At 34.1% G+C, this 22,956-nt stretch overlaps 3 protein-coding genes across 8 annotated transcripts; 2 read left to right on the top strand and 1 right to left on the bottom strand.

Moving 5' to 3' along the window:
• Positions 1 to 426: 426 nt before the first annotated feature.
• Positions 427 to 13,319, top strand: LOC124182279 (CD63 antigen-like). 2 transcript variants are annotated; one of them, XM_046569308.1, is made up of 6 exons: positions 427 to 893; positions 1,334 to 1,522; positions 4,098 to 4,268; positions 6,874 to 7,092; positions 7,217 to 7,278; positions 13,301 to 13,319. In XM_046569308.1, the coding sequence occupies exons 1-6, from the start codon at positions 831 to 833 to the stop codon at positions 13,302 to 13,304; spliced, it is 708 nt and encodes a 235-aa protein (XP_046425264.1). In that variant the 5' UTR covers positions 427 to 830; the 3' UTR covers positions 13,305 to 13,319. The 2 variants fall into 2 exon arrangements, with proteins under 2 accessions (XP_046425264.1, XP_046425263.1); XM_046569307.1 differs by lacking the exon at positions 13,301 to 13,319 and adding an exon at positions 8,798 to 11,744 and having other exon boundaries at positions 428 to 893.
• On the bottom strand, positions 12,111 to 17,370 carry LOC124182280 (ubiquitin-conjugating enzyme E2-24 kDa). Of its 5 annotated transcripts, XM_046569313.1 has the most exons (7): positions 16,975 to 17,370; positions 16,733 to 16,778; positions 14,694 to 14,825; positions 14,537 to 14,587; positions 14,032 to 14,164; positions 13,437 to 13,584; positions 12,111 to 13,077 (listed from the first exon to the last, which is right to left on the bottom strand). In XM_046569313.1, the coding sequence occupies exons 3-7, from the start codon at positions 14,822 to 14,824 to the stop codon at positions 12,980 to 12,982; spliced, it is 561 nt and encodes a 186-aa protein (XP_046425269.1). In that variant the 5' UTR covers position 14,825; positions 16,733 to 16,778; positions 16,975 to 17,370; the 3' UTR covers positions 12,111 to 12,979. The 5 variants fall into 5 exon arrangements, with proteins under 5 accessions (XP_046425269.1, XP_046425266.1, XP_046425268.1 ...); XM_046569310.1 differs by lacking the exon at positions 16,733 to 16,778; XM_046569312.1 differs by lacking the exons at positions 16,733 to 16,778; positions 16,975 to 17,370 and adding an exon at positions 16,534 to 16,688.
• A 799-nt stretch (positions 17,371 to 18,169) lies between these two features.
• Positions 18,170 to 22,547, top strand: LOC124183625 (RING-type E3 ubiquitin-protein ligase PPIL2). The gene is made up of 9 exons (XM_046572333.1): positions 18,170 to 18,312; positions 19,008 to 19,374; positions 19,763 to 19,928; positions 20,385 to 20,533; positions 20,754 to 20,877; positions 20,963 to 21,111; positions 21,194 to 21,345; positions 21,439 to 21,777; positions 22,261 to 22,547. Exons 1-9 carry the CDS (start codon positions 18,281 to 18,283, stop codon positions 22,346 to 22,348), a joined length of 1,566 nt encoding a protein of 521 aa, XP_046428289.1. The 5' UTR covers positions 18,170 to 18,280; the 3' UTR covers positions 22,349 to 22,547.
• Positions 22,548 to 22,956: the final 409 nt, after the last annotated feature.

Below are 22,956 nucleotides of genomic sequence, written 5' to 3'. Positions count from 1 at the left end.
ATGGTGAAATGCCTAAAAGATGTCTACATTTTTGACGCGTACCTTAACCGGGATCTCAAAGTTCCTAATTGAAGAAAAATGCGGAACCTGCACATGCTTGAAAAATATCTTACAACTTTGAAATCAGTTTCAAAGAATGTCTCGAACATTTGGTTCTATGACCATGTGGCATAAAATTTTCGAATCTTTCCATGAAGTTTTACCAGAGAAAATCCACTATGTGGTTTCCGTTTTCAGACGCGCGTCATACGGATAGCTGCCGCAAGTACAACGTATGACTAACTTTTTGTAAAAAGTGTCGATCGAAACTATTGTATGTAGTCCCCTTGGATACGACGCCAAATAGCGACAGGTGCGAAGCGAGTTCAACTGGCGTGGGGGAAGAAATAAAGAGTCCACGGGGTGGACGGGATGTCAAAAGTCGGCTGCAACAGTAGCAATGCTTTTTTAGCGCCACTTTGTGTACACATACGTGTACATCGAGGAGTTTTTTCTTGTTGATAAAATACAAATTCAATACAATACAATTATTGCGAGACTAATAGAAAGTAGTTCCCCGTTCGGAGACAAGCAAATGCGCGCGCAACGGTGTGCTACGACAGACAACAAAAATATCCGTGCGTACTTCATAGCAAACCGAGCCTTCGAGGAGTCGACAGCCTGCCAGACAATTAATTGTTCCAGGCCCTCTGCTAGTAGTAGAAGTGAGGAGTCTATACGCTTTACGTGTTACGTATAATCGATCCCGGTGTCAGTCGAGTATCGTTAGTGCGGCGGAAGTCTCTGTTGTTGATTAACCGGCGAAGTTTGACATAAATTAAACCGTGAAGATGGTGTCCGGTGGTATGACGTGCGTCAAGTACCTGCTATTTCTCTTCAATCTCGTATTCGCCGTAAGTATATTACGCTAATAAATTACAAGAGTATAGTTTTCAGTTCGTGTAATATCTCTTGCGAGTTGTGTATTGGCCGACAGAGACGAGTCAGTGCTAAATAATATACCGAACGGCTTCGACAATGCATCGCAGGGCGGAAAGAAGCTGCATAAAACGTCAATCTTATTGATATTCTTGTCGTTTATTTTTTTCACACATTGACTACCCCGTGTCTTCGGTTCTATTATTCTGTACGTCCGATTTACAGGCGTACGACAATAAACGCGAGCAATGGAAAGAAAGGACGTGCAGGCACAGGCGTCCCGTGAATAACCGCAACGATAAGCGTGCACATTATGCCCCGATGATACGGATCTAGAAGTTATTTTCAGCCAAGCCTGCTGGAGAATAGGATTGCTTATTTTTAATCACCTAACGGACGTTTATTTCACTTTCAGATAACCGGAATCGTTTTCATTTCGGTCGGCGCCGTTATACTCGGCTTGTATAAGGGGTACAGTAACTTTGTGGATCCGTGGTTCTTCGCCGCTCCCGTTCTCATGATTGTCGTTGGAATCATCGTATTCCTAGTATCGTTTTTCGGCTGCTGCGGAGCTGTCAAGGAGAACCACTGCATGATCATAACGGTATGCTTGACATATGACTGAAATACGATGTTTATACGTATACGTAGATATGCGTATCGCACCTGAATAACGTACCGACCCCACGCCTGTAACCCCGCAACCTTACCGAGCAGCTCGGCATTTGTTCCGTTTCATCCCCCCCCCCTTCTTTGAGAACATCATTTTTCCTTTTTTTTTTTTTTTGTAACCGCAAAATTTTATGAAATTGATATTTGCAATTCAAATTATGACTAAGAACGAAAATTCCCGCTATTATTTTCAAGACTTTAAACCTTCTAAATTATTTCTTTCCTCATATGACTACTGTACTGGATATCCTTGAAAAATAATTTTGGGAATTATACCAATATTTTTCTTCGATAGCTAAGGCCCAGTCCACAACTTCTTGATTAAACCACGATTATCTAAACTCAGGTTAAAGTTAACCAAAGATTAAATTCAGCTGTGCGTTCCACATTACATTTTTTATTGGCGTTTACGTAAACCTATAACTGATTTGCAGATAATTCTGCTTTCCGTATGAACTTGCGCCAGGATTGGCGATTTGGGTCGCGCCATTTTTGTCACGCAAACGAAAAAGCGGTAGAAGTAAATTTCGCTTGCGTTTAAGTTATAACAAAAATTTTTCAGCATTAGAAAAGTGTAAACGCAGTTTCGGCAATGCATGTAAAGAAAAAGTAGATAAATTTACTATTAGTGAAAAATTGAATCTAGTAGCTAAATTACAACTGAAAGAAAATCAGATCATTATCGAAAACAAGAAAACCGATGCGGTGACGTCAAGACGGAAGGAGGAATGCATGAAAAAAATTGTCCAATTGTGAAGTCTTCTTCTTTTCCGTATCATTATTTCCCGGCTTGTATATTTCAAAATTAATATATATTTTACGCGTGTCCCGTCAAAAACAAGACTGACGAAATCGGTTTTACGCGGTAAACTCGGTTTAAAGTCAAGTTGTGGAACCGGGCCTAAATAGTAGCATTGTTACGCAAAATATATTCAACTCGATTTATCAACTTCGATGATTACATCTATGGTTTTACTCAATAATGATGTAATCGAAATGTGCAAAGAACAGTATCCAATATGCTTTTATGTTATACGATATGGGTATTATTAAAAGTAAGAGACTCGTCAAAAAAATTAATGAACAGCTCCCCCGTTTTGGGCCGAAAAAAGTTCGACTTTGAAACACTGTAACTTTGCATAAATTGCAAATAGAAAGTTGAATCAAAAACTATTTTGGAGCTGAAAATGTTGGTTTTAAGCTCCATTTTCTAGATTTAATATGTACGCATTTTTTCGCGAGTAATCCCGTCTTTAAGTCACTGATGTTAAATTTCTAAAGTGAACCTTCGACTTCGCGTGTTCAGACGCGATTAAGAGAATTTATAGTAGTTTATCAAGACAGCCACTTTTCGGCTTGAAGTTTTAACTTTGAAATGGTTTTTTGTTTTTTTTTTTTAATTTTTGAACCTTCAAATATCGCCTCTCTGAATCATTTAAAAAATGTTCTCAACGGCAATAGCAGATTTGACAAGTTTCCAAAGATGGCCTTTGAAATTCAGTAATCAAAATTTGAACTTTACCGCGGAATAGCTTCCATCAAAATGGCGATCATGTCTTCCCGTCTTACCATTTTAAAGAATCAGAGATACCTCTTCATTACCCTGTTTTTAAATTTTTCGTACCTTCCTTAATACCAAAGATATTGAAGTTCCAATAAAACAGCGACTGTACGTTTACCTCTGGCACTTGTTATATAGGATCAAAATTTTTCGGACACTTTTTAATTTGATATTGGATAACTTGTCTACAAAAAGGCTCAGAGAAAATTTGCAAAAACTATTCTGAAGGGAAAACTACATGTTACAAAATGGCTATCTTGAAAATATAAAATAAATTCTCTTCATCGCGTTTGATTATACGAAGTTGAAGGTTCACTTCAGAAATACAAGTGTGACTTACAGAAAAATGCGTATAGACTAAATCTAGAAAATGAAGCTTGAAGCCAGATTTTCAGCATCAAAATCGTTTTTGCTTCAACTTTCTACTTGCAATTTACGCAAAGTTGAAGCGTTTCAGAGTTAGATCTTCTTCGACCAAAAACGAGCCTGTTAATTTTTTCCACAAATGTATTTTCACTATAAATTGTGACCAATAAATTCTCTGTCAGGCTGCAATGTTCTTCATAACCAGCCAACAGATTAGAGTCATTTTCTTTTTAAATTTTTTACTTACAACCCAAAATGAACTTTTCACATAGATCAAGAAGTTCACTTAAAAATTGAAACAATTTGAAATATTGAGTAGAGCTGAATTTAAACATGTGTAAAACAAAGAGGAAAATTTGTATAAGTCGTTCAAGTACAGTAGCATTTTTCTCAATTTCAGTTTACAATTCACGAATTTTATTAGAACTTTTTAATTTTCCTCTGTTACGTCAAAATACTGAAAGTGTAGCATATAAACAGCAAATCCAACTGATATATCTTATCTCACTGTGCCAAATCCCTATGTACTCATAGATTAATAATAATCCTATTCTAGCCTAATCATTTTGTGATTTGTTAGTTCTCTCTTCTATTGCTCTTGATATTTGCACTGGAAATTGGTGCCGGCATCTCTGGATACATGATGCGCAACGAAGTCGGAACGATGCTTGACAATCATCTGAATACTACCATGTCGGAGTATTTAACTAACAAAGAATCCAAGAGTTCGTGGGACATCATGCAGCATGACGTACGAAATTTTAACTATAATTTTCACCTCCAGATTACCCGCTCTCACTAGAAACTTAAGAAAACGAATCCTATAAAACTTTTCGTCTGTTCATAAAGTTAATCAAATCCTACGAAATTTTTAAGCAATTGCTTGATTATTGACTGCCATAATTAATTAGAGGCATTATCCCTACAGGAAGCTTTCTATAAGATTCTGCTCTTTTTATTTTACCATTTCTCCTTACACATCTTTTACCGTGAAATGTAGATTTCTCCATACAAGTTATCAAATTCATATTGTTGCGAATTTGCGATTTTCCTTTTATTTACTGGTAGATTTTATTTTATACCAATTTTTATAATCTCTCATGCCAACGAAAAGAAGAAGAAAAGAATTCCAACTATTGAAATCTTGTGTGATTAAAACAGGAAATCGTAGGAATATACAATCTGAGAATTATAAGAGTTTTGATTTTTAACAAACTGGCAACTATTTTTGTAAGCATAATTGTGTCTAGGCATAGGTACGTAATTTTTCATCTGCACCATGTTTTTTAATTCTTGGTATTTGCCATCAGTCTGTCAGATACTGACCTATTTGGCATTTTATTAATACCTAATTGATTTTTACCACTTAAATAATTCAGGCTTTATGTTACAACACTTGGGTGGACTATGACTGTTTTAAAATGTAAAATACATACAAACTACTTGAGCAAGAGCCTCTTTCTCTGTGTCAATCAATATTTCTATCAGTTTGAATTTCCTTTTGCCAAGTCTTGTATTATAGTCTTTAGTATAGCATCTAGCATATAATATATCAGAAAATCGCTTCTCTTAACGGCCATGCTGGTAATCTACATGGACAGTGATCACCAAGATTTCTGATATGTAGAAAATTATTTTTAACTTGATACTGAAAATATCAAAAATGTTTTACGGTGCTTTTTTCCAATTATTCATGATATAAAGTATTCCCATTATGTCTTTTACATATAACTATTATGAGCAAATAAACATTGACATATTAGGGTGGCAATAAAGACCGGAACTGTTAAGAAAATTTTTTAGCTTCTGAAAGTTATAAAAATATCAAAGAAGTTCGTCATGGGTCAGGAAATATTTGTAGAAGAAATATGTAAAAATATTATTGACCCACATAGTCTGCGTAAGTTTCTATCACAGTTAGTGTCGTCAAGGCGACTGTTTCTTTTTGTAACGTATCCGTATAGGAATAAGAAGAAGAATGAACGAACGGTAATCTTATAAAATCTTTGTTAAAAAGCTTAAACATCTGTTTTTCAATACACTCCAAAATTCTATTATTTCACAATTGACTTATGGTTAAAAAAAAGTCTGAGCTTTTTTCTAAACTAATATCAAGGAAGCTTGTTATTTGTAGTTAGTCTTGAAGATTAGCGTAACCTTGAATTATCCCTTTTACTTGTCACTTTGGCAACAAAGAATTTCATGAAAAAGAAACTTCTTGGAAAAATTATTCAGTTTAGATTGAATTTATTGTAGAATCTCATAGAATATTCAAACCAATGGCAACGGTCAAAGTTACACCTGCTCTGTTAGGAGTTGAGAGAAAATAATTGTTGTACTCAAGGTGAGAGTGCCATAAGACTAGTTGATTCGGTGACTGCATTTGATAGAACTCTATCAACGAGCTATAGATGGTAGGTTTTTATTATCACCTATAATTTCCAGTCGCCAGTCATTCTGGTCTACGTGCACGGCTTGGGTGAAAGGAAAACTATTGCATAAGACAAACTGTATGGATCAATTTACCAGATGTTGATTCACGTTTTAACTATACCATTCATATCGCTATGTACTTCTCATCATCTTTATGCACGAACCAAAACATTATGAAATAATGTACAATGATCGAGATGTGCAAAATTATTGCTTACACAGAGATCTGGAATAATCACTCAATTGATGAGATACGTGGATTCCGAGTAAGTTGAAAAGCTATGCTCGGACTACAACATTGAGAAATATAAAAAGATACTTTTAGTATTGATGATGAAGTTGGCAGATTGTTCCATTTGTCATAAATGTCAAGGCCTGTGATAGGTGTAAAAAAAACAACAACATTGAACAGCAATTTACTTGACGTACTTAAATAATTGAATGATCTTGTTATTTAGAATAACCATTTTGATGCAATATCAATGCGAACTAAATGACCAGTGAAGCGTTTTGCACCAAAAAAGTAACTTTTAATATCAATTTCAACTAGTCTTGCTTGTGGACATAGCTGATCTACGAAAAAACGAGAGCCCGCCCCAGATACTAAATAAAACAATTTATCTATTTTTTCATGAAGGAGAAAAGTTCTGTTTCATATAAAATTCCCCATAAGCATACAAGTGTTTGTCGGCAGTCCCGATAAGTAAATTCCGATATACAGAGAACTGTAGAAACCGAAATTGGAAATTACTTCAAATCAATAGCTTAGTTCATGCGAGAACCCGGAGGTTTAGTAAGGACAAAATGATGAAGTCCAGTATCAATACTTCTATCCTCACGAAATTGTTGTCCTCTTTTCAAGAGCAGCTGTAAATTAGTCAGGCTTTGATTGGTCCGTTTTCTAAATTAATTTTTTGTTTTAGTTGGACTGCTGCGGTATGGATGGCCCAAAGGACTGGGAGAAGATATTTAAAACCACCGATTTACCAGAGACATGCTGCACCGAACTTGATATGGATAAGAAATGTGATGAAAACTTAATTGAGATTCGTCACGAGGGCTGTAGTATGAAATTACAAAACGCAATTGAAGATAATGCTGTGATCATCGGTGGTGTGGGTATTGGAATTGCTCTGGTTCAAGTAAGTCTATAATGTTTCAAAATTATCTGTATCTTCCTTTTCTTCAATATTTTCATGTTAGAACTCAGTGTAATGCATCTGTAGATCTAGTAGGTGACTGAACGTATTTTATTCTTTGTTCCAGCTGATCGGAGTAATCTTTGCGTGCTGCTTGGCTCGCTCCATCCGACGCGAGTATGAGACTGTGTAAGCGTTTACAGATATGAATTTTCACTGTAATCTGCCTACCATGCACTTTCTACAAATTCTGTTCTGTCACACTGTCTACACCGTGTTCGTATCTGTAAGATTGATTGCCATTTGATATGTATAGTTACTTGTCAGATGAGTTTTGCACAATTTCTCACAAACGTTACAGTTTTTTTTTAAATCGAAAATTCTTATTTTCCTACTCATGTCTTAATTTTAATTTTAATTTGTATAGCATACGCAAAGCTGAAGTATAATTTTTTCATCAAAAGATAGGGTAGTCTTTTATACTGTTTGTAGAAATTCTAAGGTCAATTATTTAATTTAATTCCTCTCGTAACATATTCTGCATATTATTTGCGTTAAATTTCGGATGATTTTTTTTCTGTTTCTAATTGGTCCATGTCATTTATCGCGACTAGTTGAGATATTTTACATGCAACGCTTAAATGGATTGCCTAATAAATGTTGTGTCACGCCGTTAAGGTTGAGACGTGTTTAACTCCCATAAAAATAGTTATCTATTACCAATTTCTACCATCTTAGGCCGCAGTAAAATATTTACGACTGCATTTTGCAAATTACTTTTTGGATGTTGAGATTACGTGTTACCGTAAAAATTTGCGTAGGACATGAACGATAATAAAGCTATGCTAGAACATTGATATGTATCTTATCCACCGTTTTACAGTGATAAGTATCTTGTCGCGCGGTGTAAGTCCAAAATATACAATTTAAAGGGAAACTGTGATCTAAAATTATATTGAACGTTGTAGCATGTGCTGTATTTTTCTCTTGACCAATTTCATTACAAAAAATTCTTCTAAAAAATGTCAAATTAACATGCAACCGATATAGTGTAAACATATAATATATATATTAAAAAATAATTTTATTAGCAAAATAATGAAAATGCAGACTAATTATTTGAATCTGTATTACAGTACACTGACAACATATAGTATATACTACTACCTATGCTATATATATATATAATATGGAAACACTACGTGAAGTCTAAAGTTTAAATAATAATAATAATAATAATAATAATAATACTGATATTAATAAGATTAAACTACATATTTATATAACATTAAGATGATATTCTATTGTTTTCTACATTGTAAAGTCTACGTAGTGTTGAAAGAGAATAATAATAAATATAAAAAGATGGTACCGATGTGCTACAAATAACGTGGAGTTATCTAACAGTCTCTCAATAACTATTGAGGTTTTTGAATCATTCTCACGTTAATGGCGAATCTTGGCTATGAAATATATTGATAATTATGTTACGTTAAATAAATAACTTAGGGTTCTCCGAAAACTTTGGTCTCGAGTGAAATGTTTTAGGGAATACTTGGGTAGATTTTTCAGCTATAGTGTGTGTCGCTTATTCGTTGTTCAGTGCACTTTTATGTGTCGTTTCATCTTTAAAACGAAATATATATGAAGTTTCATTTTTTAACCAGCAAAAAAACTTCAAATGATACCATAACATTTTTAATTACAGTGAAACCACAGCACACTGATCCGCCACCACTTAGGAGGCACATTTCATTATATTGTTCATCATACATTGTTGGCTGGTTATTCATACGGTTCATTACGATTGTAGTTTTCTTGTGCTTACAAACGTGTAACAAAAGAGGAATAGTGTAGCATTAAACGGAGTGAAAAAATAATCAGAGACAACAATATTCCAGAAATCAGTAGAAGATAAAAATGCCGAGCTCCTGCCTTACAAATGTTTCATATGTTACTCTTACGGATGTACACAACTATACGGAGTATTACCGTACATGAGTCTTTTGCCTCTCTGCAACGTTGAATGTGGAATGATTATGGTAAAATACCATTATTCCTCTTTATACTCTTTATCTATCATACTCACGAGTAAAAAATATGTAACGGCTATCAGTGCGATTTCTTCCATAATTGGATATTAAATTGTTGGCTTGAATTATTGCCGTAAAATAAGTTTAAAGTTCTTACAGCTTGAATAATATTTTCAATGTGACTAAACCTCGATAAATTCTCAATGCCGTAGTTAATTGACTGACAACGAGTATACTTTATTGCAAATTTAATGTCAGATATGAAACAAGCAAAAAATGATAATTTAAGGAAAGAGCATACAACGTCCACACAACTTGCGCGATAGTGTGATATGTATAAGTATACATGAGTAATTTTGTATTTTACTACATCTGTATATGTAGTTTGATATAAATAAAAAAAAAAAATACGGCAGAAAATACAAGTAAAATCTTTGCCAAAATGTTATGTGAATCATTGCTGCAAGAAACATTGATGATATCGATATAAAAAAATTCAGTACTTCTAGGTACTCGGATTTGTGGCGCATGTATGTACAGTACATACATACCGTATGTAAAAGAAATGGAACAGTATGATGCATATGGTAACATCACTCTTGTCAATAATTCAGTATCTGTGTCAGTGAACTCTCCTCATATATTGATTCTCTTTGTTTCCTTAGATAGGTTGGCACTGGCTACTTGTTCTCGAACTAGAAGTAGCGAGTTGTAATTAAAATCTTGAACCCCCTTTTCCACATATTTCAAAGTAATCATTTGATGTTTCATTCTCCAATTTAATTATGAAACCTATGCAGTACATGCAATTTTCACAGTAACGGAACAATTTTAGTAATTACATGCACTAAAGTCATAGTAACGTAGTACGGGAAAGAATTGAATTTCGATCAATATATGCGTAATATTACCGTGCCATCTGTAAATTCGTTGAACCATAAACTCAAAAGAGACTCAAAGTTGCAATTCATGGTCTTATTTCTTTATATTAGTATAACGCTTCATATCCTAGTTTTATTTACGTCATTTTATGTTACTAAAGCTAAAGAAAATAACAACTAACGTTACTGATCTAAGTCATTAAGAATTTAGAAAGGTTGACAATTATTGAAGCAGACTACGGATGTTCGATTTTTCCTCGATTGCCTAAACAGTAAAAATTAGTGAATGTTTCATTCGACTGTAATGGAAGCATACCCTGATTTATTGAGAGATAAATTTCAATATCACAATGAGATACGTACTTTTGGTCTTTGAATGAAATTTATTGGGGATAATTATATGGAACAATTGTGTAAAACATTAATTACTCGAACATCCGATTAAGCCATGATAAACACTGTTTTTTACTTTCGTCAAAATTAAAATTTCATTCTTCGTCACACATAAGCAGTAAAATAATATGTTCACACATCATAGTGAAAGTAGTCATGTGTATGAAGTGATACATATGTTGCAAGAGAAGAATTACAATACAAATCTAAATATAGTATATGTTAGAATAGTTTCTTGAGAGTTTTTTAGTCATGGGTACAATTATGGTACACATAATTTCGCTTATTTAAGATTGTTTACAGCACTATAGCTCTAAGTTTCCTCCTTTAAAATTTGTATTACCTATTAATTAAATCATGATCGCTTCATCAATGATTTAGATCCATCCCCGGTGCACGTGTATCAGAACGACATTTACAATCAGACTTCAGATGAGACTGACAATTATTACGATAATCAGTATTAACAACTTAAAATATTTTTCCATGCGAGATATTGTATACATAAATTTATACGACATAAAATTTTGATCGCTCGTGGTAAATTCCGAAAAAAAAATAATAAAAATTATAAAAAATAACGAAGGAAGGAAAATGTTCTCTATCCATTGAAATTATTACTCAGTGTACACATTGAATGTAATATTTTGTTTACTCGTACTTTATAACTTTTTGGCTACTCATTTATAAGGATTTAATACTGTCTATCCTTAGCACATATTTGTCTAGCTATTATAACTCATTAAAATAAATAAACTATAATTACGTATTCGTTTATTTCAAACCTGTTATTTAATGTCTACTTTTGAAATATTTGATTTTACTGGTTTACCATTTTCTTATAATTGTACGAAGATGTAACAAAAAATCAGAGACCACTGGTTATGGAAAGAAATAAGTGACACGATTATGTATAATGTAGTTTATTTAATCTTGATATCAATGCCACTAACTAGCAGACTAACATTTACCATATTGAATATTAAACGAAACTTGAACGTTTCTTCTACACAGAGTCATTCAGAATAGGAAGTTGCAGTAATTGCACTTAGTACCACAGCCCACATTTGTATTTAAAATGTCCACATAATAGTTTTACGCGTGAAATAACTCTGTAACAATTTTCCACAACTTCCATTACTGCATCGCTCGTGAAATCATAATAATGATAATGTTCAATAATAATTATGTAAATGATAATGATGAGGGAATCTTCAATGCACAAGGAAATCAGAGAGATTCACATTAATTACGAAATCAATAAATAATTATTAAATTGAGAGATCTCTGACAGTTGATAATTTCGAATTAGCTTATATAGAAATACATATATTTAAAAAATACAATTTAAAAAAAAAAAAAAAACCAAGGAATGAACAAAAGTTTCATTTATACTTTTTTAAATTGAAGACTAATTTCTCTCACCTAAAACTGCTAATTTTTGGCTGAACACATTTAATAGTAATGGCTGCCGTTGCAGATACTACAACAATTAATTAATCATAACTATTACTCTTCTGATTTTAAGCTTATAACTTCATCCCATTGTTTCACGCATTAAATCGATACCTAATATACTTTTTTAAATGAAAATGTAATAAACAAAAACATTATTTTAGCCAGACACATTGACTAATCTTCAACGATGACTCTACCCGCAGCTGGATAAAAATTCAGGTCAAAGTTACAATGATATTGATTATACTAACTTGAATATACAGGAAATAATATTTATTTACAATTACAATGATTTTAGCAAGTGGCCCCAAACACTTGAACGGTTTACGAATATCACTGTTAACTACGCGATGAAGACGACACTGCGTTACACTGATGACATACAACTCATATGAATTCAGGCAGGCAGTTTTTTTTTTTTTTTTTTTTTTTTCCTTAGATAAAGTAATTTTTGTAAAATCAATGTCTTTACACAACGATTAATAATACCAATTAAGTGATGAGTGATGGAAAAATCTAAAATTACCTTAATAATTAAAACATATGATGATAATATTAAAGTTGAGCGTATACAAAAATATTGGATGGGTGGTGGCGAAAGGTATGATCATCGGGGTGTGAGAGAGTTGGGCCTCTATATCCGCATCTTAATATCTAAGTACCTAGGTATTTACTTACAGTTTATCATTTAATATTATTATAGTTCGTGACCTCTCCTATCCTAAAAGTATCAGTATAATCGGACAGTATTGTTCGTTTGCCAATACGATCAATTTAAATACTAGCTTGTCATAGTTTGGGTTGAAATTCTCCAAGCTCATGCCGATTCATAGTTTAATCACACATACACTCGATCACTCTTATTACTTCGTTTGTTCGTTCATTTTCACACTCATTCGTCTTAGGCACATGACATACTCAATTCAACATAAAAGCACAACACATTTACGCCGATAGCTGTTCTCAAGTTTGTACACCTCAGCTGTTGTTCAAAGCTGCCCCGATTAAGCAGTTCTAGTTAAAACATTTTAAGGATTACATCAGCCAGGTAACAACGAGAGCTCACAGCTGGTGATACATTGGCATGAGGCTAATAGGAGACAAATTCAAGAGTTGAATAAATGTTCATGTGGCGTAGCGCTTGGTCCAGAGTCGTGCTATACGATCGTGTTCTTCCCTGTTTTGCAGATATTGCGTTGCTATACTACCGACCAAGGGATCAGCTGAAATTTATCACATCACACATTATTATCACCTTTCTAACAGCGTTAAAGTAAACTTGAATAATTTTCACCGAAAAAATCGGAAATTGTTGGCATAAATTCAACAAAGATGAAATGCACTTATCTCATCAAACAAAGCACCGAAAAAAAATTAAAATTCAAAAAGGAATGTGACTTATTTGTTGATTCAGTCTGAATTGACTTTAGCAAACATTTTTTCCAGGTAAACGAAATTTGGAATGTGTAAAATTCAATTGCGAGAAGTGACTGTAATCCCCATACACATTTATTGCTCAGTCTTTTGTTCGTCCGAAGTAAACGCGATCGACGATAACTAAGTGAAAAACGAGGCAACACACCTGGATTGCAGTCTGTGAGGAGGGAACAGATGGAGAGTAGAACCTTAGAAATGGTGAGGGCAGGCGACCAGTTGTCCTTCAGAATATCCAGGCATATTACTCCTTGGCTATTTATATTACAGTGATAAATGCGTGTTCGAAACGTGACCTGAAAATATACAATAAATTCAAGATACCCACGCAATAACAGTCGTAATACGTATGCATATTGTTGCATTAGTTGCATCTACATCTATGACTTCATATGTATGGAAGTTTATGAATCATGATTTTTTCGTGCACGCCTTGATGAGCAGTTTTCACATAAAAAGTGTGGAAATGGTATGTTAGCCACAGAATATTACTATGAATTTATTTGAAAAACAGTTTATAATAACAGCAGTAATAAAAGAGGTTTTCTGTACAAAAAGTGCAAAGTTCCTCTGTATGTAGTCCTCTAAAAATCTGATACATAAATTTTATCTGAAACTATGAACAACTGAATTTCTCATACACTTTTCTTAGTGTTTCAATTCGTATTCATTATCAGTTATAATACTGGAAATTTTGTACTAATTTTCAGCTGCCACTGAGATGATTGCAATCTTTTGCATACCTTAGGAGGTTTGAAGGGATATTCGGGAGAAAAGTGAATATCCAGAAAAAATACTCCTCCTTCGTAGACTGAACCAGGTGGTCCTAATATAGTGGATACCCATTCGTACAAGTTGTCTCCCTTAGGTCCGGCACTGTGGAGAAACACAGAGTTGTGTAAAAATCACATCTTACAAATAGTTAGAAGCTCATATGTTCATTAATTTGTTAAGAAAAAATATATTTCACCCATACATAGTTACTATTAATGAGATTGCATTAAAAAAACTCTGATTCTAGTCTTTCAATTAAGAGTTTTGTGAAGAAGATGAGGAAGATAATTTTGTAATGGAATTTTTATCAAATAATTCAATGAAATAGTTTTTAGAATTCCAACATTTCTACTATTTTGAAGAATAAAAAAAAAAAAATCGGCCCAAGCGCAGAAAATATATTCAAAAAGAATAGATGGCCCCAGTTTTTCAACATATTATTTATACAGACTAATTATTACATATACTACAAACCTGCAATTAGGTGGAGGATCCAAAGTGATTTCAGCTAGTTCCTTTTGTATCCTGAAACATGGATTAAAATTGTAAATTTTGCACCCAAATAATTAGCAAACAATGGATTTATTCATCAGAAAATATGAGAAATCATTATTCTCTACATGATCAATACCTTTTCGCAGAAGTTCCTAGTGCCTTAGACATTTTTGGATTCGGTTTTGCCTCCTTGTTTTCTGGTTTGTTATCTGCCAGAGAGGAACCACGGCCTCGTCCTGTGCCACTTGATCCAGCCCCGGATGACATACTTAAACGAAACATAAACATATGAAATAATATTCACATCAATCAATAGATGTAGCACATTAAATATATACGTAGCAGGTACTGATTGAACAGTTACTTTTTGTTGAACTTAATTAGCACTTGATTACTCTTCACTTGCCTACCATCTTCTGATGATTAGTTCGATGAAATATGTCACAGAGTATTAGCATGACGAAGAATAAGATCTTTCTCTAATTATCATACGCCAGGATTGAACATTGGAAATAACAAACGTAGGAAATTACTTAGACTATAAGAAGTAATAATGTAAACGGTGAATGATGTACGATAAACACTCAATATTAAGCTTGACAATTTGATAAAAGTCATTACAAGTAGAAATTGAGAGTAGACTCAATATCTAATTTATACAATACTTTATTTGTGATTAAATACATGTAAAAATTTATTAATTATTATTATTATTTTTATTATAACAATAAATCTAGAATTATCGATATGTGAACCAGCTTAAGAAAATCAGTTTCTACTTAAAAACAAACGATTGTGTCCATTTTTTTTATAAGGAGTGACGAACAGCTTCCTAACAAAAATGAAAAGTTTTGAAATAAGTGTCCAATTGAATCAGTTCGTAGTACTGTTGGATCGGCTGGATTTTTATTCTTCATTTGAGGAGTCTGACAGACGAAGTTCAATCAAAGTAATCTAAATACAATACCATCATTTTATATTCCACAGAAATGTAACATTGAATTCATTTTAATCGATCGAGAATGAGATCGCGCGTGGAAATAAAGCCTCACCAATTAAGTGCGATTACAATATCAAAGTATTGCTACAAGCAAAAAAATTGAAACAAGATTAAAACGTTTTTTCAGAAAAATTAGACAAAGTTTCTAGAGAAAATGGGTGAAATTTCCAATATTGCTGGGTACATTAGTTCTACAGCGATTCAATAGAGCTTCAGGAATATACCGATGGTAGATTCTTTTAAAAATAAAGGAAATAATGTACATACTATATACAATTCATGACTAATTCTAAAGCAGGTGCCAAACATGTTGTATGTCATTGATAAAAGTGTTGCAGGTCGTTAATTGTTTGACAAGTATTCAGATAACCTGTGCTTGCCGTTGCCTTGATACATATCAAGTATTAAGAAGCGTGTATTACGACCGCTGAGCGAATTGTGCAAACAACTGTTTTGAGACGTAACGATGCAAATTTAGCACATGGAAATATAGAGCACCTGTACTTGCTAATGCGATATATAGAATGCAATGCGTAAGGAAAAAGAATGTATATAAACAGCAAAAACAATGTACGAAAGTTGGGAAGACTTACATGATCTTTGGATTCTAACCACAAACTAGGAGCTAATAGCGGCATGTAAATTGTGACAGCAGTTTTGAATCAGAATTATGTGAATGAAATGTTCGCTTGTTCCCTGTATTGAGAGCTAAGTAAATAAAAAGTAACAAAACGAATCGAGGTGGAATGATGAGTGGCAGATTAGCGAACTATACATACGTTGAGAAAATTAAAAGCCGAATAACAAAATTGTGAGAGCAATCTAAAAAAAAAAAAAAAAAACATCAAATATCAATGGGAAGAGGTATACGTAGGTATCGTGAAATTACGTGCGTGTGTGTGTCTGCTTGGAAATATTTTATTCAAGCCCATGCTAGGTATGTACGTATGTATCTACGTCTAGGAGGTGAGCTCACGAATTTGCGGTGCTGTTCGTCCGGTGATCGAAAACGTCTGCAATTGTAGATATCGTAGATATGGCAAAATGCAAAGTAAACGGACAACACTGATTGCGAGCGGGCGATCGAGCACGTTGACATGAGAAACGACAAGCCAACTAGATAGATAAGTTAGCGAAAGGGAATTAAGGCAGGAGCGAATTTGTGCATGTATTACCTAAACGCACTCACACAGTGCAGACTTGTTTTCAGTTGCAGTTAGTCTGAAAAAATGATACATAAAATGAAGAATGAAGAGTAGGAGAAAAAAGATAAATTACAAAAACCACTGAACAGAGAATCGAGACATAGAGCGAAAAAGAGGTGACTGTGTTTTTAACCGCAGTGTCAAACGCGAGGGAACCTGTGACCAGTAGCCACGGGGAGACAATCACATTGGAATATGTAATAAGTATGTACCTTGTGTATGAAACGCGTAGGACGGCGTGTTTGCAAACAAGCAAATAGCGGCGGTCGGAACTGGCGGCTGATCGCCGGTATGCTTGCCGGGTGTCGAGGTAAACGTTAAACACAACGGCGAGAGCTCGCCGGATTTGGATAATGGAGGTGCTGCACCGCCGCGACGTGCAGCTCGGGTCTTCAGACTCCTCTGGCTGAGGCCTTGGAGGCCGCCCCAATAACCCGACTGCGAACCCAACGCGGCGTCCTGAACCTTTATTAATCACCGATTTAATTCACGCTCTCATTTGCTCACTGCCATAAGACACCACGAGCCTAAAACATACGCCGATACCCTCCTTTACCCCGTTTTTGCTAATGGACTATTTTTTATTTTCATCGGAAGCTCCGCTGCTGCTGCTGGCTGTTGCTGTAACCAACCAAAGAAAACACAAGCGCACAAAGGGAAGAATTTGAATCGCCCTCTCCTGACTGACCCCCGGAAGACTGCTGCTGCCCAGTTGTTCTCAACCAAACAGCTTATTGTCGTTTACACGCGGCTTGATGATTCTTCTTGACCGACCGAGCTTGCCCTTTCTACAATTCTTCCAATTACTCCTTAGGAGAGTTATCAAACCGATTTTTACTCTCGCAACGAGTTGATTGGGAAAGAATATAATCATCGAGCATCGAGCTATTCATTAAATTTGAGAAGAAAATTTACTACGACGGGAATATCTGCGCTACTTCGTGCTCAAATATGGCGGTTCCATTTACGGACTTTGCATATTTTGCTTATAAAAACAGCCCACGCTCATAAAACTATGACAGTATGGATGCTCCGCAGTTTCAAGTGAATCATTAAAAATTTAAACATCAATTTTGTTTCACTTGACACCGAAATGATGGTGTTGTTCGCGAAATTGTTAATCGTCAGTATCTGACCAATAATAACTAATTTCTTTGGCAATTCTGTTGAACATTTATACCTTAAGTCTGGCAGCACTTACGCTACTCCTATCAAATGATCAAATATGAGAAGGAAAATATATTCAGTATTTTCCTTCTCAATTTATTCGGGAAACTATATTCCCAGTTACCGACCATCCATTCTCAAAGTCATCGAGTGCCAGGATTGAACATCACTGCCGGAAACACTTCCCAAATTTTGAAGCGCTTCACTAGCGTTCCTAGAGTGACTTTGCTTCCAGCAAGTGACACAGTCGTAGAGAGCGCTTCGAACGCGTGTGTTTATTGGACTTTATTTTGACAAGTTAACATATAATAAACTTTTTCCCTTTGATCGAATAACAAGGAAACTATCACCATGGGGAAGCGACAGCATCAAAAAGATAAAATGTAAGTATTTATGAAGCCCTTTAAAACCTTCTTCATCAGCAGTGAAATGTAGAATTTTCCATTACAGTTTTGAGGTTATGATCGAATCAATATTTGGGCCATGTTAAAGTTTAACATCGTAATAATAATCTCACAATCCCGATGTTCACTTAAATTGCCTAACTTATGAGACGACCTTGTCTCATTGTTATGAACACTTGATTATATTTATTTCAGAGATGATGACTATGCAAAAATTGACAAAACCTTCACCGTAACATGAACTTTCATTCAATTTCTAGTTATCTACCTTTTACAAATGTATTACTTCATTTTCCGTACATTCTTACCAAAATATACAATCAAGTTAAATCTGGCAGGATTTGATCTACACTCCCGAAGAATTCCGATTCAAATTTCACTATAAAGTTGGACACTATTAATTTTTCAAGTATATTTTAATACTTTCGTCCTACAATGCAATTTAAATGATATCAAGGTTTTCCAGAAAACAAGAAAGCCTTTACATAAATGCTTGCAGGAGTTCAGTCAATATTGGAACTGTTGAATTATTTAGGGGATTCTAACAATCCTAGCATCAATATTTAATTTGGTAGTCAAATTAATCAACGACATAGTATAAATGTAAAATGTTTAAAAATCATATTGGGTTTACATGGCAACGTGAATAAGTTAAATCTAATTGTTCACTTTAGGTATCTGACCTATACGGAATGGACAACATTGTATGGTGGCAAGAAAGCGGGAACATTAGAATCAACAGAGGACACAACATTCCGTCGTTTGCCGTACAATCATTGCTGCGTGAGCCTGCAACCCTTTGAACATCCGTACTGCGATGTGGATGGAAATGTGTTTGAGCTGCAGGCAATCGTGGATTATATTAAGAGGTTCAAACATAATCCAGTGACAGGAAAACCTCTAGATGCCAAATCTTTGACTAAATTAAATTTCTATAAAAATGCTGAGGGCGAGTATCACTGCCCTGTTCTTTTCAAAGTATTCACTAAACATTCTCACATTGTGGCCGTCAAAACAACGGGAAATGTTTATTCCTATGAGGTATGTCAGGCTAACTGGAATTTTTCCAGTGCAATATGCTTTGTAAATATTATTTGAAGGTATGAGTGTGATAGAATTTCAATTAGTCGGTTGCAGATGTTGCTGGTGGCGAATTATCCGTTTATGCCCGCCATCAGCAGTTGAGAATATTGCAACAAGTTGTAGTTACTGATTTTCAAAGAAATATCTAAGTTAATCAATTTTTTTATCAACCAAAATTATAGAATTTCATTTAACGTTTGTAAGATTTTTTATGGAAATCTTCCTAAGAGGTCAAAATACGTAACGAATGTGTTCGAGATGAAAATAAAAATGTATATCTGCCAGATGTGGTTCTATCTAGTCTAGGTAGCAAAGTTTCGTCTGTAACTTGAATTCTTAATTCCAGGCAGTTGAGCAGTTGAACATAAAGACACGAAATTGGAAGGACTTGATAAATGACCAGCCTTTTGAACGGAAGGATCTAATCACTATTCATGACCCTAGCAACGCAAACAAGTTCAATTTGTCTACCTTTCATCATATTAAAAACAATCTGCGAGTGGAAGACGAAGGTTTGATTCTCTTTTGTGGAAAAATTCTTACTATATTACACCATCTCATGAGAAATAAGTAAAGCATGAAAAAAACAAAAAACTTGATGCATACTGAAAGCACTGCTCAAATGATCTAGGTATCTTCGGTTGTAACATTTATGATCTTACAGCAAACTATTAAGAGTATTGCTGTATTTAGTAATAATTTAATTTATTGTACAGTGAGACGTCAATTGTTCAAAATAATCAAAGGACATAGGTATTTACTAAATAGAAATAGAATAGGCTTAATAGAATTTATGTGTTTAATATTGAACTCAAAAAGAAAATAATTGGAAGACAGTTTGTGGAATCCAGAATTGACCATAAATTAATTTTTTTGTCACGTGAATTTGCTTCTAATTTCTATACTTTATCATTTAGATATGCCAATTTTATGACGATGCTCATAAATACTATTTTTATGTACTGCAGAGATAACAAAGGAGCGCAAGGATCCCAATGCTAAACTAAAAACTGTATCTTCTGAAACCAGAGAAATATTGGAGGAGTTGAACAGAGAATTCAAGCCTGTGGAGCCTAAAGATACGTCCACTAAAGATAAAGCGGACAAGTTCAATGCTGTAAGAGAGAAGACAGTGATAATCCTTTGTCGATTACATAGCATACGTTACGTACCTTTCGATATATCAGCTTGTTTACCTGGCCAAAATTCATCTCGAAGTTTTAATTCAGTGATGAATTGTAAACCAATATATACGGAGCTGTAATGACTGACATGACCACGTAGATATCTTCAAAGGCCGAAAACATACTTATGGCTGCATTGTTGTGTTACTTCAGGCACATTATTCTACGGGAGCTGTGGCTGCAGGCTTTACATCGACTGTAATGCCAAGAGAAACGACACATGAAGCAGCGATCGTAGAAGAAGATTTAGTACGATATGAACGGGTAAAAAAAAAAGGTAAGTTTTAGTGCACATGAATATATTGTAGTAGTTTTCAATTAATGCAATTTTCATGCAAACATTTTTCCGCCGGTATTTTCAGGCTACGTACGGTTCATTACAAACTTTGGATCCCTAAATTTGGAGTTGTACTGCGATGTGGTTCCAAAAACTTGTGAAAACTTTATGAAACATTGTCAAGATGGGTATTACGACGGCACCAAACTGCACAGGTCTATTCGAAACTTTATGGTATGATTTTACAATGCATATTCATCGCAAAATTCAAGTTATAATACGAGCATTGATGTATGGAGCTTCATTTTCGTTGCAGATACAAGGAGGGGATCCCACAAACACTGGCAATGGCGGGACGTCAATCTGGAGCAAGCCGTTCGAAGATGAATTCAAACCAAATTTAGTTCACCAGGGACGAGGTATTTTGTCAATGGCAAATTCTGGTCCCAATACCAATGGATCTCAATTGTAAGTCTGTTGATAAAGAGTACAAAATGTTCAGTACTTCACTCACTGGACTCACCGAACGTATTTACCTTGAACAAATTTATTTTTTTACAGTTTCATAACTTACCGATCGTGTCGTCATTTAGATCGAAAGCACACAGTATTTGGAAAAATTGTTGGAGGGTTAGACACGCTGAATGCGATTGAAAAAATTGAAGTTGATAACAAAGACAGGCCGATTGAAGATATAATCGTACAGCGTGCCCAAGTCTTTGTTGATCCTTTTCAGGAAGCTGATGAACAATTAGCAGCTGAACGGGCCGCTGAAATCCAAAGATTAGCACTGGAAGAATCAAATAAAAAATCTAAAAACAAAAATGAAGGAGGCAATGTACTCAAAGTGTATCGTAGTGGTGTTGGCAAGTATGTGCAGTTCAATGACGAACAAACAAAGTAAGTATTTTGTCATGTGTTTAAAAAACCAGGAACTCATCTACATATTTAATGTTATTTATCGATTGATAAAAGAAGAAAAATATATATTGGAAATTATAAAAGTCTAAGAAACTTCTATTGTTTTCATTACGTTTCAGTAGTTTTCTTTGCATCTTTTGTCCGACTAAATCAAAATATGCAATAGAGCAGGGATCACTAATAATATCATTAACCCAATATACTTCACTTATTCCACATCGTACATATTTTTCATATGAATTTAAAATTTCTTGACAGTATCAAATCATAGTGGTGAACAGTCTTAGAAAACCTTAAAATATCCTGGAGTTATAAAATCCTACAATCATTCTCAATCGGTTTTATTTAATGAATTTCTTTGCTTATGCTAATATAACTAATAATAAATAATACATTTGACAAATAATATTAAAATATCTTTGCTAGTAATTATTGAACTTTACAATTGTACGGTTTTTGCAGGACTGAAAAGGTAGACACGAGCAGTGAGCCAAAACCTAAGAAGATTAAAGATGCATCTTATACGTTTAAAAATTTTTCTGCATGGTGAAAGAATATCCTTAAAAATACATTGTAATTATATTCATGAATTGTATAGTTTTATTAGTGTTGAATGTTGCGCACAAAGTTGAAAATATTCAAATTTTTTAAATATTTTTTTTCAACTCACTAAATATAATATTAAAAAAAAAAAAACTGAACGCTTTATTCTAATACTAGAAATTTATCCATTATGTTAGCTTGCCTAAGTCTGTTACACTGCAATATAACTGAAGCCAAAAATAATCTTCTGAAACAAAAATAGTCACCAAAAAATATTTGTCGGCCATAGTCACAGCTTTAAATTTGCGAGAAGATTATTTTCATAAATAATAAAATTTTCAAAAATGAAGTATTGTATTTCGGATTGCTTCGAGGCAGTTTTGTCATCTGTGTTTGCATATGCTGTGTCAGAGGTCTGGATTTTTTTTGATTGCAAACACTTCATAACCAACGGAAATAGTTGAAAACAAGTTTTATACATGTTACATTATTGAAAGATGGAAAAAAAATGTATACCAATTACGGTGAATTAATTTATAAACTACAATTGGTAAAATACAATCAGATATGCTTTTATTGTACGTAATAATTGATGAACCACATAAATCAGGATGG

Source organism: Neodiprion fabricii, chromosome 5, assembly GCF_021155785.1.
Source record: "Neodiprion fabricii isolate iyNeoFabr1 chromosome 5, iyNeoFabr1.1, whole genome shotgun sequence".
Lineage (NCBI taxonomy): Eukaryota > Metazoa > Arthropoda > Insecta > Hymenoptera > Diprionidae > Neodiprion > Neodiprion fabricii.
This window is presented reverse-complemented; position numbering and strand designations above follow the sequence as displayed.

What these genes read in the sequence shown, in the direction of transcription:
- LOC124182280 (XM_046569313.1), bottom strand. Translation starts at nt 14,824, where the DNA reads ATGTCATCCGGGGCTGGATCAAGTGGCACAGGACGAGGCCGTGGTTCC. An exon ending in GATCCTCCACCTAATTGCAG is followed by an intron (nt 14,165 to 14,536) that starts GTTTGTAGTATA and finishes GTTTCTCCACAG; the next exon opens with TGCCGGACCTAAGGGAGACA. An exon ending in ATCCCTTCAAACCTCCTAAG is followed by an intron (nt 13,585 to 14,031) that starts GTATGCAAAAGA and finishes GTATATTTTCAG; the next exon opens with GTCACGTTTCGAACACGCAT.
- LOC124183625 (XM_046572333.1), top strand. Translation starts at nt 18,281, where the DNA reads ATGGGGAAGCGACAGCATCAAAAAGATAAAAT. An exon ending in TCTGCGAGTGGAAGACGAAG is followed by an intron (nt 19,929 to 20,384) that starts GTTTGATTCTCT and finishes TATGTACTGCAG; the next exon opens with AGATAACAAAGGAGCGCAAG. An exon ending in AAGCGGACAAGTTCAATGCT is followed by an intron (nt 20,534 to 20,753) that starts GTAAGAGAGAAG and finishes GTGTTACTTCAG; the next exon opens with GCACATTATTCTACGGGAGC.
- LOC124182279 (XM_046569307.1), top strand. Translation starts at nt 831, where the DNA reads ATGGTGTCCGGTGGTATGACGTGCGTCAAGTACCTGCTATTTCTCTTC. An exon ending in ACCACTGCATGATCATAACG is followed by an intron (nt 1,523 to 4,097) that starts GTATGCTTGACA and finishes GTGATTTGTTAG; the next exon opens with TTCTCTCTTCTATTGCTCTT. An exon ending in GGGACATCATGCAGCATGAC is followed by an intron (nt 4,269 to 6,873) that starts GTACGAAATTTT and finishes TTTTTGTTTTAG; the next exon opens with TTGGACTGCTGCGGTATGGA.